Below are 19,369 nucleotides of genomic sequence, written 5' to 3'. Positions count from 1 at the left end.
TATTGAGTGCCAATGATCTGCCAAGCAAAAGTGGTCATAGAACTGGTCCCAAACTTAAAATCATGACCAGGGATCGATCAACAGGCTTCCATACGAGGCTGTTCAGACAACTTAGAAAAAATGATACTCTCAAGAAACATTTTCTTTTCTGAAGAACAGCCCAGTCTGCTTGCTTGCTTATTTACTTCCCCCCACCCCAATCAATCTACCTGCCTATTTATTTATAATGACTAGGCTACACAGCAATGGGAGTACTATAAGATTTACCATTCTAGAAAATTTCAAACATATACAAGTCTAGGGAGCAGGAAAAGAACCACATGTTATATTCACTCACCCCTAAAGATGAACTGATTCCAATCTTATTTTATCTATAATCCAGCCTATTCCCACCCCTGCCACTATTGCGGCTGTATCATCTGGAAGTAAATAACAGTTATCAGGATCATTTCCTAATAGAAGCAACTTTCCAAGTGCCTCAGAAACATAGCAGAATTTAATTTAAAATAATTTTTTTTCTAATGAACACAAATGCTAATTATTCTGTTTTATGGAGGATTTTTCAAAAACTATATATAAACATGACTGTCTGAAAAATAGATTTGACTTAACATGACTGTAGGACAGTTTTCACATGTGGAAATTAACTACTGAGCATATAAATACATTTGGAATTTCAGTACAATATAAAAAGTCAAACCCCAAAATAGATATAAAAAAGTAAAATTGCACGCTCCAATTAAGTCTGGCCTTTTCAATACCATATGACTATTGAGCTAGTAAAATATCAAACTAATAAAAATACAATAAATTCTATAATTCTAAAACCTTTGGGAGCATGAGTTAGAAATCAAAGAAAAGTCCGAACTTTAACAATGCTGATTGAACAATATAACATCACCCATTTTAAAGAGTAACAAAGGCACTACATCTTACCCTAACGGTTCTGAAATTTGCTGCATCATCCACTCCATTAACTTTGGCCGAGTCCAGACTCAGGTAGTTATATCTGCTGAAATCCCGCTCAAGTTTAAGCTTATCTATTGAATCACACATACGAGTTGATAAGTTACTTCAATAAATCTAATCATCTTTAACATCTCATTCCTTTAACCCTTCAGATAAAAAGACTTTCATACTATGCATTGAACCAAAAGAACAGAAATGAATGGTATCAACTCAAATATATCAGTCATAGTATTTGACCAAAATCACCTTCATCGTGTGTACATATTTCAAACTGTTTTTTTTTACAGACCCTTTCCATATTTGGATTATTTATCTTCAATGTGCTATTTCCTTATAACATATGATGTCTGCCTAGTGATTCTCCCACTGTTGGACACTTGGATTTTCTCCAGTTTGTTATAATAAATAAAAGCCAGTGATAAATGTCTTCACACAAAATATTTTTTGGATTCTTTTGAATGATTCCATTGGGATGTAATCCAAAGAGTGGTGTGCCTGGGCAACAGGGTCTGATCATTTTATGACTTCTTTTGCTTTGCCAACTAGTCCCCCAGGAAAAAGTCCTCACGTTGAAGTGATACTCAGAAGCTCTAGACAGATCAGTCCTGACAACTCTGCCAGCTTTATCCTCTTCAATAACTTTAGCTAATACGTGTACAGGGGCTACTTCAGTGCTGCCTCAATTTACATTTGTTGATAATTAACATCTACTTCTGCTTTATTGACTATGCCAAAGCCTTTGACTGTGGGGATCACAATAAACTGTAGAAAATTCTTCAAGAAATGGGAATACCAGACCACCTGACCTGCCTCCTGAGAAATCTGTATGCAGGTCAGGAAGCAAGTTAGAACTGGACATGGATAAACAGGTTCCAAATTGGGAAAGGAATACATCAGGGCTATATACTGTCATCCTGCTTATTTAACTTATATGAAGAGTACATCATGAGAAATGCCAGGCTGGATGAAGCATAAGCTGGAATCAAGATTGCCAGGAGAAATATCAATAACTTCAGATATGCAGATGACACCATCCTTATAGCAGAAAGCGAAGAAGGACTAAAGAAACTCTTGATGAAAGTAAAAGAGGAGAGTGAAAAAGTTGGCTTAAAACTCAACATTCAGAAAACTAAGATCATGACATCCTATCCCATCACTTCATGGCAAATAGATGGGGAAACGATGGAAACAGTGACAGACTTCATTTTTGGGGGCTCCAAAATCACTGCAGATGGTGATTACAGCCATGAAATTAAAAGATGCTTGCTCCTTGGAAGAAAAGTTATGACCAACCTAGACAGCATATTGAAAAGCAGAGACATTACTTTGTCAATAAAGGTCCAACTGGTCAAGGCTATTGTTTTTCCAGTAGTCACGTATGGATGTGAGAACTGGACTATAAAGAAAACTGAGTGCTGAAGAATTGATGCTTTTGAACTGTGATGTTGGAGATGACTCTTGAGAGTCCCCTGGACTGCAAAGAGATCCAACCAGTCCATCCTAAAGGAAATCAGTCCTGAATAGTCATTGAATGGACTGATATTGAAGCTGAAACTTTAATACTTTGGCCACCTGATGTGAAGAACTGACTCACTGGAAAAGACCCTGATGCTAGGAAAGATTGAAGGTGGGAGGAGAAGGGGATGACAGAGGATGAGATGGTTGGATGGCATCACCAACTCAATGGACGTGAGTTTGAGTAAACTCCAGGAGTTGGTGATAGACAGGGAGGCCTGGCGTGCTGCAGTCTACAGGATCGCAAAGCATCGGACATGACTAAGCGACTGAACTGAACTGAGTATGAGGGTAATTTCTTCCCCCAAGTGTGTTGATTTTCCATAGCTCTTTTTGTTTAAACTATTTGTTCAAAACTTTTCATCACTTAGTTACTGACTATTGGATACTCTCCTGATGGACTTATAATAATTCTCTAAAATATCTAAAGGTCAGATTTTTATCTCTTGTATCAGTTGCAAATGTCTTTTCCACTATTTTTAAATTGTCACTGAGTAGTATGTTTTTATATAATTATACTCATCTACTGCTCCCTGCTAACTTCTCTCCAAGTGGACTAATCATATTCTTCCATTTTGTTTTTTTTTTTTTAATAGATAATGAGCCTCTCCCCCAACTTTTAGTTTTTTTAGCAACCCATCTGAAACACAAATTATAGTCTTCCATTTTATTTTTTTTAAATTGATAATGAGTCCCTCCCCTAACTTTTAGCTCTTTTAGCAATCCATCTGAGACACGTTCCAGTACCTGGTGAGGTACTACAGAGACAGATACCAAAGACTGCAAGGTGGTAGAAGCCAACCCATCGTGTTCTTCCCTTCAAGTGGAATCATGGAAAAATTTTAAGACAAAAAGAGGAAAATCATAAGGGACATTTCTGCTTTGGATGCTGCAACAGTAAAAATTAAATTAAAACACAAAAACAGGGACTTACTGAGAAGCTCTTCAGAGGCACCAGAAAGCAGCTGATAAAACACATGGAAGTTTCTTTCACCTCTTGGCTGCTTAACAACTCGAGATTTCTCTAAAAGATCTAAAGAGAAAAAGAATCAAAATCGTAATACAGTATTAATCTCACTTTCAAATACACTGTGCTTCCTTCTCTTCCCCCTCAACTTTCTTTTTCATTTTCTGTTTTGTACTAATAAAGTAACAACAGAAGCTACATTTTCAGTTCTACTTTTAGGAAGAAGCACAACTCTAACTAGAACCACTAAATTAAACAAACCACCTTCTGGTACAATAGTGAATATCCAAAATAAGTTTAACAATATAATCAACAAGCTGATTAAAGACAACATAGCTTTTGTAATAATATTCTCTTGATTTTATATATGATGACACTGCATGCATGCCAAGTGGCTTCAGTCATGTCCAAGTCCTTGCAATCCTATGGACTGTAGCCTGCCAGCCTCCTCTGTCCATGGGATTCTCCAGGCATGAATACCAGAGTGGGTTGCCATCCCCTCCAGGGAATCTTTCCATCCAGGGATCAAATCCGAGTTTCCTGCATCTCCTGCATCGGCAGGAGGGTTCTTTACCACTAGTGCAACCTGATGACATTAGGTTCTTCCATATGTAGTATTACAAGTCCAAGTAAGGAAATGCAGCCATTCAGTTAAGAATTCACTGAAGAGTTATAATGATAACAAATTAAATATTTTTGATATTTTATGCTAAGTGCCTTATAGACATTATTTCATTGAATCCTCCTCATCATTTTGTAAGGTATAACTTCACAGATGAAAAAACTGATAGTCCAGGTGCTTAAGAAGGACTTGAAATCAAGCCATCTGACCTCAGCGCTACCTGGCATAAAAGCAGCAAACCTCTTTGATCTCTTGAAGTCTTAAAGAATGAAAGGTGGTTCTCATGGAATCTGGTGTTATCTGACAGTATACTTTCATTGATGCTGGATGATTTTTTTCATGCTGTAACTGACACATTATCAAATTTTCAGGAAGGGAGGGAGGCAGACAGGGAGAAAGGAAGGGACGAATACCAGCAAGCCAACCAGAAAGGCACCACTGTGGCAGAAACAGGGAGTGGCAAAGTACAACTGCAGGGAATATTCCTACCTAGAGTCCTGTTTATCACTGACCAGCAATATAAAACAGGGTCTGCATTCTGTGGTCAAAGGCCAAATTTATTTATAAAATTATGCATCAGTGATCCCATTATTGAACACTAATTCTAGAGAACAGACACATTCAATTTACCATCAGACTGAAATCTAAACATTATCCAAAAAATTAGTAAAGGAGAGTACAGTGTGGAACTTCACAGGGACTTTTCCCTGAACTTCTTAACTTGTATTTATGGAAACCTTACTAGCACAAGAGGAGGGGTTTAGGGAGAGTCAAAAAGTGTAGATTCAGTGAACAGGGATGTCCTAGGGTGCTCCAAATACATGAGGCCGTTTGTAAGAATGAAGAGATGGGTTAAGGAGATACATAAAGTTGACAGAAAGAACAAAAACATGTAAACACAAAAATTATTAAGAACAAGATGCTGCAGAGATTTCATCTTCAGCTCTCACTTGACTTGGACAACTGCCAATGCCCTCAAATCACAGATGGAGAGTAATGAAAACTTCATATTTAGCCAAAAAAAAAACTGCAACTGAAAAGCACAAGTGAGATAAAATTCAAAAAAGGATTGTGCAATAGTCATCATCTCTAAGGACTGAACGTTTCAATCGATCAATAAATACTGACATCCAAGGCAGCAGACAGAATAAGCAAAGCAGGTAAGGATAAAAGTATATCATTGCACTCATCAGGGACCAAGCTCCTCTGGGGTCCTAAGAGTACCAGCACACTTTGAGACACTGCTGCTACTGCTAAGTCGCTTCAGTCGTGTCCAACTCTGTGCAACCCCATAGATGGCAGCCCCCAGGCTCCCCCGTCCCTGGGATTCTCCAGGCAAGAACACTGGAGTGGGTTGCCATTTCCTTCTCCGCACTGAGACACTAACTAATCCTAATTCCTCAAGCCTAGAAGAAAGTAACTACATGAAAAACACAAATGCCCCAGTTTACTTCATCCTTTCATGAAGCTCACTTACTGCTCACTCACCATGTGATAGAATTACCTGGCATAAGCCCAGCACCGACTACACACCTGAAGACCTTCTTCCTCTGGACCTACACCTGTCACACCTACAACTGTCTCGATCACTCTCACCACTCAAACCAAGGGCAGCAGCTCTGTCTAAGCTGGGCTGCCAACACCCTTGAGAGAGACAGCAGAAGGTGGGGATGAGAAGGGCAGAATGACCATGTGTCCTTCACCTGCAAAAGCCCGCAAAACCCAGGCTCTCCCCAAAGCACCAAGAATCCCACCACGCTGCACAAGCACCGGAGGCCTGCTGCCCTCGCCTCACGGGGCCCCCAGTGATGATGACGAACTGTCCAGTGCCACTCACCCAGTTACACTCCACAGCAAACTGTACTACTTACTTCAAGACATGAAATCAACTTCAGACCCCATGACAGGGACACACTGTGCAACAGCAACACGGCCAGCCTCATGTTTGGCACTTTTTGAACAAATGCTCACACACAATGGGGAGCTTAGAAACAGTGATGGCTCTAAGATTCAGCAGATAACAGTCACCAAGTTAATGAATGATATTCGCTTATGCAGTATGGAAAGGAATGCTGGCCAGTGTACTCCTTTCACCACACATCCTGATAAAATCAGTGATCACGATCACACTCAAATCTGAAACATAATATAACATGAGTTTAAAAGGAAAAGTGCAGGAGGGGAAGTACAAGGAAACTTTCACTGACATTTTGCTCCCCATTCAGTACTTTTCATTTATTATCATACCTCCTCTGAAGTTGGTTTTACAAGCCCCATTTTGTAGATGAGAAAATGAGGCAACACATTGTTACTAAGTGACAGAGCCAGAATGAAAAGCTTTAGGACACTAAGGTATCCTGCTTATGTGCTTTATAATTTTCTTTCAAACAGAATGCTTAATCTATGAACACTTGGAAAGGCCGAGACTATTCTTCACAAAAAATGTTTGACTTCACCTAAGCAACTTGATCACAAAGTGAGGAGCTTTTTACTACGAAGCAGTTAAGGGTTTTACCATGTAAAATGCTTTGTCGATTACCCCAGAGCCTCTTATTTCTTTAAGACTTTTCTTTAAGTTATAAGCTTCAAGACAGAAAAGTAATCAGGAAAATGTTTGCTCCTGAATAATTTACTAGTGCTTAAAGCCACTCCCTATTCTATTTTTTAAATGTGCATGCACCAACATAACCTAACAGCATGAAGCCATATCAAATAATTACTCAAATGAATTCAATTCACTCTAAGGACTTGCCACCTGAACATTTAAATTTATTTAAGTGTTCCCCTGACTTAAGGCAAAGCAAAACACTGGCAGGGCCTCCTCTTTTGTTTTAGATGCTTCTGCCACCACTGCTAACAAGACTGCACCTCTGCTAACAAGACTTAATAAAAAGGAGTACAGGATACACCAGATATTTAATAGAGAAAACAGTAAAATAATCTCCATATATTCCATATATTCCAATGAAGCTACATTCCTCCCTCAAGACATAAATCTAAGTTCATATTAAATTTTATTTAAGTGAAAGCATTCATCACTCAGTCATGTCCGACTCTTTACAACCCCATGGACCATCGCCCACCAGGCTCTTCTGTCCATGGGATTTCCCAGGCAAGAATACTGGAGTGGGTAGCCAATCCCTTCTCCAGGGAATCTTCCTAACTCAGGGATCGAATTCACATCTCCTGCTCTGCAGGCAGATTCTTTACTGTCTGAGCCACTAGGGAAGCCCATTTGATATCTGATATAAATTTAAGTTTAAAGGGAAGAAAGAAACCTATGAAGACATTCTAAAGTGGAAAAGCAGTGGGAAGGGACAAAGAAATCCTAAAATCAGAACTTCCCCCGACTCCACCATGATACTGACACCTGACTATTAACAGCACCAGAACAACTGAGGGGCTATCTTAGTTTTGACTAATTACTTGCTAGGTCATAGCTGATACATGTGCCTTGCACTGAGACAACCTCCCTAAGGCACAAGAAATGAAAGAAGTAAAATGTCCATGTTTGCACCTGTTAAAGAAGAAAGTCTTTTAATAAGCCAAGGAATAAAAGAACAAGTAGTGGTTTCAAAGAAGAAGAAAAAAATTTCGCATTACTTGGAGTATAACAGATAAAGGATTAGATAGCAGGATCAAAGTTTCTTTACTTTATGTATAATCTCTTTTCCTGGACGAAAAAGAAAAAGAAGTGGTCCAAGATCTTGATTAAAGCTTCTAGAAGAATCAACTTTGCCTGTTTTGCTTGTAAGGCAGGAATGACAATGAGCCCTGCTCCTCTCCACAGATACACACTAGAAAAAAGTGAGTGGCGCTGAGGACTTCACAGGTGGCACAGCGGTAAAGAATCTGCCTGCCAATGTAGGAGACACAAGAGACAGGTTCAATCCCTGGGTCAGGAGGATCCCCCAGAATAGGAAATGGCAACCCACTCCACTATTCTTGCCTGGAAAATTCCATGGTCAGAGAAGCCTGGTGGGCTATAGACCATATGGTCACAAAGAGTCGGACACGATAGAGCAAATGCAAGTGCATGCACGCACACGCGCGCACAAACACACACACACACACAAACACACGGCTTTTCCAACGGATCTATGTCCCTTCCCTAATGTGAAATGATACAGTTAGCAGTAATTAAGGACCTGCCACCTAAGAAACAACATTATCTCCATATGGACTCTGCTGCCTTGGATCACCATCCCTGAAGAAAAAATGTCAAATAACCAGTGATTTACTGGGCATCAGTTCAGTTCAGTTCAGTTGCTCAGTCGTGTCCGACTCTTTGTGACCCCATGAATCGCAGCATGCCAGGCCTCCCTGTCCATCACCAACTTCCGGAGTTCACCCAGACTCACGTCCATCGAATCAGTGATGCCATCCAGCCATCTCATCCTCGGTCATCCCCTTCTCCTCCTGCCCCCAATCCCTCCCAGCATCAGAGTTTTTTCCAATAAGTCAACTCTTCGCATGAGATGGCCAAAGTACTGGAGCTTCAGCTTTAGCATCATTCCTTCCAAAGAAATCCCAGGGCTTACCTCCCTCAGAATTGACTGGTTGGATCTCCTTGCAGTCCAAGGGACTCTCAAGCATCTTCTCCAACACCACAGTTCAAAAGCATCAGTTCTTTGGCACTCAGCCTTCTTCACAGTCCAACTCTCACATCCATACATGACCACTGGAAAAACCATAGCCTTGACTAGATGGACCTTAGTCGGCAAAGTAATGTCTCTGCTTTTGAATATACTATCTAGTTTGGTCATAACTTTTCTTCCAAGGAGTAAGCGTCTTTTAATTTCAGGATGCAATCACCATCTGCAGTGATTTTGGGGCCCCAAAAAATAAAGTCTGACACTGTTTCCACTGTTTCCCCATCTATTTCCCATGAAGTGATGGGACTGGATGCCATGATCTTCGTTTCCTGAATGTTGAGCTTTAAGCCAACTTTTTCACTCTACTCTTTCACTTTCATCAAGAGGCTTTTAGCTCCTCTTCACTTTCTGCCATAATGGTGGTGTCATCTGCATATCTGAGGTTATTGATATTTCTCCCAGCAATCTTGATTCTAGCTTGTGTTTCTTCCAGTCCAGCATTTCTCATGATGTACTCTGCATATAAGTTAAATAAGCAGGGTGACAATATACAACCTTGACGTATTCCTTTTCCTATTTGGAACCAGTCTGTTGTTCCATGTTCAGTTCTAACTGTTGCTTCCTGATCTGCATACAGGTTTCTCAAGAGGCAGGTCAGGTGGTCTGGTATTCCCATCTCTTTCAGAATTTTCCACAGTTTATTGTGAGCCACACAGTCAAAGGCTTTGGCATAGTCAATAAAGCAGAAATAGATGTTTTTCTGGAACTCTCTTGCTTTTTCCATGATCCAGGGGATGTTGGCAATTTGATCTCTGGTTCCTCTGCCTTTTCTAAAACCAGCTTGAACATCAGGAAGTTCACAGTTCACGTAATGCTGAAGCCTGGCTTGGAGAATTTTGAGCATTACTTTACTAGCATGTGAGATGAGTGTAATTGCGCAGTAGTTTGAGCATTCTTTGGCATTGCCTTTCTTTGGAATTGCAATGAAAACTGACCTTTTCCAGTCTTGTGGCCACTGCTGAGTTTTCCAAATTTGTTGGCATATTGAGCACAGCACTTTCACAGCATCATCTTTCAGGATTTGAAACAGCTCAACTGGATACTGGGCATAACTGATGGTAATTTCAATGAAAAACTTGGATTATGAACAAATGTTTGTTCATACATTGGGATATATATTCTAAAATCAACTCTACAGTATATTTTTGGAAATACAGAACATAATCCTCAAGATTGACAATTAGGAAGTTTCACTAAAGACAAGCTTTAAAGTAAAAAAGATGGGGCAAATATCTTCTTACAAATCACTCCCTGTGCCCATGTATTATACTAAAAGAAAGCAGACACAGGTGCTCACCCCAGGGCTCTATCTCAGCCCAGGTCTCACACAGACCTCTGCGTGGCTGCATGTCCCAGACTTTGAGAACCCTCAAACACCTGGCATGACAGTTTTTCCCATATCTCCACCTCCATGCAGCATTTTCATTTTTAAGAAATCAGCTTAAAGTTCTAACTCAAACGTCAGAATCCTAAAGTGATAAATCAGTACCAACGATAGCTGGACATGTTGCATTAAAAGTTGTGAAAGGGCTCTCACTGTCTATACATAAAAAAACAACTTGGGGTTTGAAATACTAAGAAAATGTACCGTATTATCTACCTAATTAACTATGGTTTTTTGCTAGAATCTGGTTCCATATATATAGCACTACGCATTTTCACCATGGATTTTTTTCTAATACAAATTTAAAGTTTATCTAATAACTGAAAAATTACTCATGTGTCTATGTATTTGAATCTAAAATTTGATGCCCAACCCGGAAATAAAATTAATGAAATATCTATTCCACAATATCTTATTATTATACACATTATTCTAATAAATCCCAATTCATTTCTTAATTTGAGGTTAATTTAGACATATGTGGACATCTCATTTCTTCTATAGTATTGTATGCAGTCTTATTTCATGATAAACATGCAGTCTTTTCTTTTCATGGTAAACATATTTTTATATAAGAAAGAATACCAAAGTAAAGATGAGACAAAGCATCTACTTTTATATACAGCCATCCATTACAGAGGAACAGAATTGTTCTCTGAAATTTCAGCTTTATTACTACAGATACTTTACAACCAATGGTGGATTATTTCTGTCTTCTGTAGGGGTATTAGATGTCAAAGTGCTAAAAAAGCCCAGCCTTGAATTATAAACTAGGTGATGTACTGCCTCAGTTTTTTGATGAATTTTGATTCTAAAGAAGACAGATTACAAACAGACCCTATTTATTTATAAAAACAGACCTTGATGAATAGTCACTACCTCTTGAGAACTGATTTATGTACAGGAAAGTCCCCAATTCCACCTCAATACATAACACACACAAACACACACACACACACACCCCAAAACCCAAAGCAGATTCAAGTTTCCTTTAGGAAGGGTTGTACAAGCAGTTCTGCTCCTAATCACCCACTCATCATCAATTAAGCCAAAGGTATAATGTAAAAGGAAGAAAAAAAGCTATAAATCTCAAACAATTTAAAAAGAGTAAAATTATATTCCATATGCTACAAATGGCATGCGTGCACCATACATATGGATTAAACAGCATGCCATGAGATAGCACATAAATTAATTGCATCAAAAATTCAAAAGAAATGTAAAAGAAAAGGAATTCAAAGCAATTCCTTCTACCCAGCCCCCCCATCTTTCCAGTGAGTAAGGTGGGCATTTATTCCTGCTTTCTGAGTCCATGTGGAAGGATTTTCTGTGATTAACTCCCCAGCCCTGTAGACCCTTACTCACTCCTCCGCTTGGCAGGAGGAAATACACCTCTGAGCAGCGAAGTTTGGAGAAGAAATGGGCATGTGTGTACAGCTCAGTCCTCTGGTTCCCCACACTGTGCACATTCCGCTCCACTCCCCAGGGGCTGCTCAGTGTGGTTGATACCTGCCCACCTGCCAGAGGACTACTAGCACCCCTCTTGGTGATAAACCAAATCACTTTCTTCAACCTTGCCTCTACAGTAATAAAGCTGCCTTCTCTCCAGCTTGATTCCTATGCCTATCTCTCATGTGTTTCCAAACTGTGTGGGGAAAGCACATTACCTATTAGACCTCTGTCTTAGTTATTTACTTTCCACTGCATAGCAAAGGCCCCAAAACCTACCAGCTTAGACCAGTATCATTTATTAACTCATGAATCTGAGAGTTAGTTTGTAGTTCTTCTGATCTAACCCAGATTGGCTGGCAGCTGGCTGACCTAAGATGCTCTCAACTCATATGTCTGCTGGTTCATTCCATGAGTCTCTCATCATCCAGCTGACTCACCCAGGTTCATGCACATAAAGGTGATGAGCGAGTTCCCCAGAGAAGCAAGAGAGGACAAGTCCCAGCACAGAACCAATTTTCAAGTCTGTAAATGCACCATATTTGTGAACTGTTCCAGTGACCAAAATAAATCTCCCAGCCAAGCCTTATGTCATTGAGAGAAGGGACTACTGCAGAGGGTGGATCCAAGCTAAAAAATTGTTGTGGCCATTTCTGTAAATGATCTATTGGGTTTAGGCTACTTAAAATAAAATGGTCACCATTTCTTTCCACACTCTTCCGACTGAGAGGTGGAATCTACATCCCCCAGCACTGAAACTGAGCAAACTTGTGCCTACATGGACTTAAGAGTGTCAAAGTGACACTGTACGATTTCCCAGGTTCCTCAGGCTTCTTTCTGGTTCTTTCAGAACATGGTCTGTCAGTATGTTCCCTTTCGGGGCACTCCCTCTCAGAACCTCGCAGGCCTGCTGTGAGAAGCCCACACCACCCATGGCCACAGGTAGATGGCTCTCAGTCTAGCTGAGCCCAGTCCTTGGATGATCCCAGCCCAGGAGCCTGACATGTGAATGACAAAGGCTTCAGAGGACTATGACCCCACCATTTGTGTAAGTCTTCCCCAATACTGGGGACGTCCATGCAGCTGAAGCTCCATATGCTGTGGTGACAAGCCAGCTCTGCTGACTCCATCTGAATTCTTGCCCCACAGAATCCAAGAGCATATGACAGGGTGTTGTTTTACTCCACTAAGCCTGGGGTGGTTTACTGGGCAGTAATCATAACTGGACCACACACCAACTTCAACATTTGCTTTCATTCATAATCACAGGATTGCATTACTTCTTTCAAGCTGAAGAGATGTCGGCAACAGAGGAAGTTTGATTACCAACAACTCTGTTAGCCTTTCTGGGATTTAGAAAAAGTATTTTTAAATGATTAGCATATAATTTTTGGATAAAATTATCCAATGAAGCAGTTTTATTATTCAATAAATTTCTCTATGTCAAATTGTACTTGTTATACACTAGGTGCTTACATGTAGTTAATTCAACAATTATATAATAGACGTCAGACACTATTTTAGTTACTGTCATTCAGCAACCATACAAAGTCTCTGTTATTATAGGGTATATATTAGTCTGGGAGCTAGAGACCATCAACAAATAAGTACAATGAAAAGAAACTAACGTTTACTGAGTGCTTACTTCATGCCAGGCCCTGTTACAAGCGCTTTGGATGTTAACAAATTATTCACAACTCATCACAATTCTATGATATCAGCACTATTACCCTCATTTCAAAGATAAAGAAATGAAGGCAGAGAGAATTAAGTAACTTGTCTTTTTGTTTAGACATTGGCACCCACATGATAAATCACTGAGAGCTGCATACGTAAGCTCATGGATATGCCCCAAATAATAAAGCAGGAAAACAGAGCCTACCTATATTTAACCAATTCCATCCTTGTCTCCAGCATTTACTGAGCACCTACTGTATGCCAGATATCACCCTAGGCTCCTGATAAGTTACTGTAAACAGGACAGTCTTGTCTCCCATCCTTACAGTTCCCTCTGGTATATATGCACACTTGAAATCTTGAGGCTTCTTAGTATTGGATTACCAAAAATTTGTTCAGGTTTTCCTGTAAGATCTTACGGAAAAGCCCAAATGAACTTTCTAGCCAACCCAATATCTGTATGTTATTCTTCTTTTAGGAAATAAAATCCCTTGAGACTTGTACCATATTTTCTGCACAGTCTGAATTGCCTTTTACTGCCATAACTATAAAAAAGTATCTACGGCTATTAATAAAAGCAACAGGTTTCCAAACATTCTAAGTTCACAACATTAGGTCCAAAATCCTCAAAGGTAAATGTATAAATTTTATGAGATCAATAAGAATTAACAAAACAGGAGAAACAGTATTCCACATCAGCCAAAAATCTGGATATGCATCCATATTTTAACTTCTCTACTGAAGTAAATGTTTGCCATTTTCTATTTTTGTAACACCTCTCTCCTAATGACACTAATCTCAGAAACACATAGCTTTCAAATGAGTTGAAGACAAGTTTTACAGCACACCTCTCTTAGAAAGACAGAGTAAGTTATTGGGCTTTCCTCCCACCCCTTCCTAGGTACACAATGGGCTCAAGTGATCCTATGACTTTTTCAAGGTAATAATTAAGCCAAAGCGACTTACACTTTTACTAGCTGGCTGCTAACAAAGCAAGCAATACAGACTTTCTACAAAACGGCAAATCTTGTCTTCTTTTAACTAAGATCACGGCATCCAGTCCCATCACTTCATGGCAAATAGATGGGGAAACACTGGAAACAGTAGCTGACTTTACTTTCCTGGGCTCCAAAATCACTGCAGATGGTGACCACAGCCATGAAATTAAAAGATGCTTACTCCTTGGAAGAAAAGCTATGACCAGCATAGACAGCATATTAAAATGCAGAGACATTACTTTGCCAACAAAGGTCCAACTAGTCAAGGCTATGGTTTTTCCAGTAGTCATGTATGAATGTGAGAGTTGGACTATAAAGAAAGCTGAGCGCTGAAGAATTTATGCTTTTGAACTGTGGTGTTGGAGAGGACTCTTGAGAGTCCCTTGGACTGCAAGGAGATCCAACCAGTCAATCCTCAAGGAGATCAGTCCTGAATATCCACTGGAAGGGCTGATGTTGAAGCTGAAACTCCAATACTTTGGCCACCTGATGCGAAGAGCTGACTCCTTTGAAAAGACCCTGATGCTGGGAAAGATTGAAGGAAGGAGGAAAAGGGGACGACAGAGGATGAGATGGTTGGATGGCATCACCGACTCAATGGACATGAGTTTGGGTAAACTCCAGGAGTTGGTGATGGACAAGGAGGCCTGGCATGCTGCAGTCCATGGAGTCGCAAAGAGTCGGACACGACTGAGCGACTGAACTGAACTGAACAAAACAGCAGATCTTGTCTTCTTTTCTGGGTACAAGAAGCTAACTTTTAGCAGCTTGGTGAGAACAAGAATGGGTTTACCCATGGCTTTATACTCCCTTAAGACAGCAGTCAGCAGTTCCCTGTGGCCACCTATGAGTCAGTCCTCTGTCTATACTGGGTGAAATTTCCTGTTCTCACCTCACCACTAATGTTTCCCTCTCCTTTTCAAAGCAAAGGATACTCTAAAATACCAGGGTGTTCCCACTACCACAAATTTCAATATAATTTCATTGTGGGAACAAATGGTAACAGAGTCCATCTGAAACCCATTCATGATGATATATTAATCTTCACTGGAAATGAATTGAGTGTTTACTATTTATTCTCCATGGATACTGCAAGAACTAGGGACAGGAAGACATTTGTGTTTGAAATTTGAAACTTCAAAATGTAAAACCCAAGTGATTTTCTAATACTTTCTAATCTAAGTCATCCTTAAATATTTTCCTAGAGTCCTCAGGAGTAACATAGGTTCAGTCATCTCAGAATGTTCTATAATACAGTTCATTTATTCTCATTTTCAAAATAATGTGCTATTCAATTAATAACTAGAGCTAATTTCTCTTATAAAATACAAGTGCCATAAATGTGTTAAAATTATCTTTCAGAATAAAAGTTAATCATTTCTTAAAATGGTAGTCTTAAAATTGAGGCTACCTTTTCCTGTATAGCTCTCACCAATTGGCACACACTCTGAAGGAAGCTTGCCTAACAAACTTGGCAGGGTTATAATCATTTGCTTTTGGTGGCATCATAAATGGTTTGCATGAGTACTTCTGCGTCCTTATTTGACATTTGAAATCATTTAACATAAGCAGCACCACTGTAGCCAATTTCACTTCAGATTAAAACTTCATCTTCAGGATGTTTCCCCAGTAACAATACATTTTTGCAAATATGGATAATCCCAATGGATAGTACACAAACTAAATTTAAAAATTAAATTATTTTAAAACTACAAATGGTAGAAATGGGAAGAACCATGGAATTCATCCAAGTCAACTCTATTGTTTCCAAGATGAAGAAACTCTAGCCCTAGAAGTTTACTCTATGAGTTGTGGTTTTTAAAAAATTCAGCTGCATGGTGTGCCCAAATTCTAAAAACACTCACTTTGGAATCAAATGGCATTTCTCTGGTTCTAGAGTTTTTCAGGAAGATCTCAGGGGCCACCTGGGGGTCTAGGGGTTCTGGCAACTCATATCCTCTTTAACCAGATCAGGCCTTGTTTTATTTGTTTTATATTTGGAGTAAAATTTCATTTGGAGAAAGAATGCCACTACTATAACAAAAAGCAGTGCTTCAGATAGCTGAGCAAATTTGCTTTTGTCTAGTACAGGCTTAGACTGCTTTCATTCTAACGATTCCAATAGCATCTTAGGGCAGAGAAGAGCTAGGGGAAGGTGGGGAGGTGGGGTGGCTCAGCAGTGTGGCCCTCAGAAAAACAAGAGGGTAGCCAGGCTGTGGCTCCCACTGGATGGGCACAAACCCTGAGTTGTCATCTTACACATCCCAAACGAATCAGACTAAATCAATACGAGCAGAGATATCAGGACAGTTCCAAAGCATGGATGAAGGGGCCTCATTGACAACAGGTACAGACCACTGTGTCCCCCGAGAAAACTCTGCACCTGGGATGCTGAGCAGACTGACCTGATTTTGTTCCTTTTTTTCACCTTTGACAGAGAATGCTTCACTACAATCACGAATCATGACTAAAGAAAACTGAATAAATCTGTTTCAACCTAACAGGTGTATCACATTTCAATTATCTAAATACACTTAAAGACAAAATTTCTTAAAACCTGAAGAACAGGTTTATCTCATCCTATCAGATAAATGTTATCTCAAAAAATTATTAAAATCAATTATTATTTATGGGTTTTTTAACCATAATTTTGTTAAAGAAAACAACTGTTGAAGAGTCTTTTTTATTACTGGATTGGCTACAGAATATAAAATACAGTTGGGCTAACATTTATTTCTTTAGCAGATTTCTAAAAAGTTTCTCAAAGGCAAAGACTCTGACCTTTTAAAAAAGATTTGGAAATTAAATGTGATCAAAGCAATCTAAAATGCATAGGTTAAAAAACTAAATGTAAGAACAGGAAATGTATCCTTATAGCTATTTCTTAAAGACCCATTATCTAAACTATTCTATTTACATATTAATATATATTTTACTATTCTGAACTTCTTTAAAATACTCACAGTTACTTATCACTCCTCCCAGTGGATCGCCTTTAAAATCAAATTCAATATCCATATATTTGCCCTGCAAAAGAAAGAATTTGTGAGTTAAGTCCACCTCAAAATAGTCAGTCTGTATTTTAAAACACAGCATAATAAGCCCTTTATACATTGGTTTAAATCTAATGAAGAAGGACATAGTTTATGTAACCATGATGCAAAACAACATGCCTCCATAAATAACTCATACTAAACACTCTATTAGCTCAAACTGAACATATCTCATTGCTAATTTAAGAATACATCTTTCAGCCATCATAAGACTTTTCCATTTCAGATATGTGCTTCAAAGCTCTCAATGGTGTGTGTATTCAATCAAAAAATGAAAAACAGAAAAAATAAGTATTTCTTGCATAGGCACTAGCTAGGAATATAAATTATTTCAGTTTTATAGGCAAAGTATGTTTTAAGCCATGACTAGACATTTCAGACAGACTGGTTGGTAGATAAAATGGAACACTTCAAGTTCTGTTTTTATATCTACTCAAATCAAATGAATGATTATGTGTTGTGACCACCTCAGAATCAAAGACTGATCATTATTATTCTTTTTGGCTCTTGATCTAGATTATATAGCAATATATAACCCATGCTGCAGATGGATGGACCCATGTATATAGATAGAATCTCAAATATACAGGAATACACGTAGAGTCTCTCATACTTTGATTTGTAGAGAAGAATCTCGAATCATCTGGTTAATGAGTAACAAATATATCAGAATAACCGACAGTTGTTTTTTGTTTGGAAAAGTGTGTGTTGATCTAATAAGTTGTCTGGTTTTATTTCATGTTCTACCTTAGTCAGATCTATGGTTTATAAGTAATTCTCCCAGAGAATTAATTTAATTATATTTTTCAAAATAATGGTAAAGGAGAAGAAACACGGTCACATGGCACACAATCAATGATGCAATTTGTGACTTTTTTTAGATTGTGAACGCTCCCCTGCCTTCTTCACTGTCATGGGTCATCTGGCCTCTTTAAGTCTTCACTTACTTATTACGAAAATGTCTATCAAGCAGCTCCTAGATACTAACGTAGACACATGGGAAAGCAAGGCATAGCTCCTGCCCTCAAGGAACTTACAGCCTGGGGGAAACTGGGACATAAACAGGACATAACCATGTACAGGGTTGCGTCCTACAGTGGGTCATGGTGCTGTGCACAAAGAAGAGGGGACGGAGGACAGTGTGGGAGATCTGCCCTGACTTAAAGGTGAAGTATCAGGAGAGGTCAGGCAGGCAGGCACTCAGGGGTCAGGGAGGAGCAGGCTTAAGGACTGGCCCCCACGAGGATGCTAAGGGAGGCCACAACATCATGACACCAACATTTTCTCCTGACACAAAAGATTTGTCATTCAAGGTTCCTCAACAAGGATGCAGTGATCAGACTTGCCTCAGATTTTCTAAGATCACTCTGGCTATGTAGAATGGACTGCAAAGGATCTAGCTGGCAGAGGTGACAGCACATGGGGAGAAATGGTAGTTTGCAGCTGGAGTAGCAAAGGAGGAAACTAAAGGGAGTTGAGAGCTACGAAGGGAGTCATGATGACAGGCTGCAGTTAGATGCAGAAGGTAAGGAGCATTGGGGTCAAGAATTCCAAAGTCCAGGTTGAGATCTAGGCAATCAAGAGCAGTGCTCTGCAGGAGACATGGGGACCCCGGAGCCAAAGCAGCTACGAAGGGGGAAGGAAGAGTAACCTCACAAGAGAGTCAGAGGTTGACCAGAGGAGACAGGATGACTTTGATGGCAAGTGGTCCCTGGGCACAGGCAGTGACAGAGCTGGAACGCCCAAGGAGGGACGAGTGAGAGACAGGAGTGAGTGTGAACTGACATGGGGACCAGGAGGTGTCAAGGAGTGGGGCTAAGTAAGTCTGCAAGCTTGGAAGATGATTTCTGTGAAGCAGGCATAAAATACCATCAGCTGAGAATAAAAAATAAGAGGTTTGAAGTGAGTAAACCCCGTGGAGAAGGGAAATGGAAACGGACCAGGGTTCAACTCCAGGACAGCACTGAGAACCCAGCGGATGCCCGTGCTGATGACCTCCCCAAGGCTTGGTTCTGATCCTGTCACCAGGGCACTCACAAATAACCAGGGGCTTCCCGCAGACTACAAAACCAAGTCTGAG

At 39.7% G+C, this 19,369-nt stretch overlaps 1 protein-coding gene across 11 annotated transcripts in view; it reads right to left on the bottom strand.

Annotated features, from left to right (window-relative positions):
• The window catches only part of MYO1B (myosin IB), a 191,965-nt gene that overhangs the window by 57,148 nt on the left and 115,448 nt on the right, over nucleotides 1–19,369 (bottom strand). For all 11 annotated transcript variants that reach the window (XM_004004774.6, XM_012140860.5, XM_012140869.5 and 8 more), the window contains exons 7-9: nucleotides 17,200–17,263; nucleotides 3,419–3,517; nucleotides 937–1,040 (exon numbers count right to left, since the gene is read on the bottom strand). In XM_004004774.6, the coding sequence (XP_004004823.1) occupies nucleotides 937–1,040; nucleotides 3,419–3,517; nucleotides 17,200–17,263 (267 nt within the window). The remainder of the gene's footprint in view (nucleotides 1–936; nucleotides 1,041–3,418; nucleotides 3,518–17,199; nucleotides 17,264–19,369) is intronic.

The sequence above is a fragment of the Ovis aries genome, chromosome 2 (assembly GCF_016772045.2).
Source record: "Ovis aries strain OAR_USU_Benz2616 breed Rambouillet chromosome 2, ARS-UI_Ramb_v3.0, whole genome shotgun sequence".
NCBI classification, from domain to species: Eukaryota; Metazoa; Chordata; class Mammalia; order Artiodactyla; family Bovidae; genus Ovis; species Ovis aries.
This window is presented reverse-complemented; position numbering and strand designations above follow the sequence as displayed.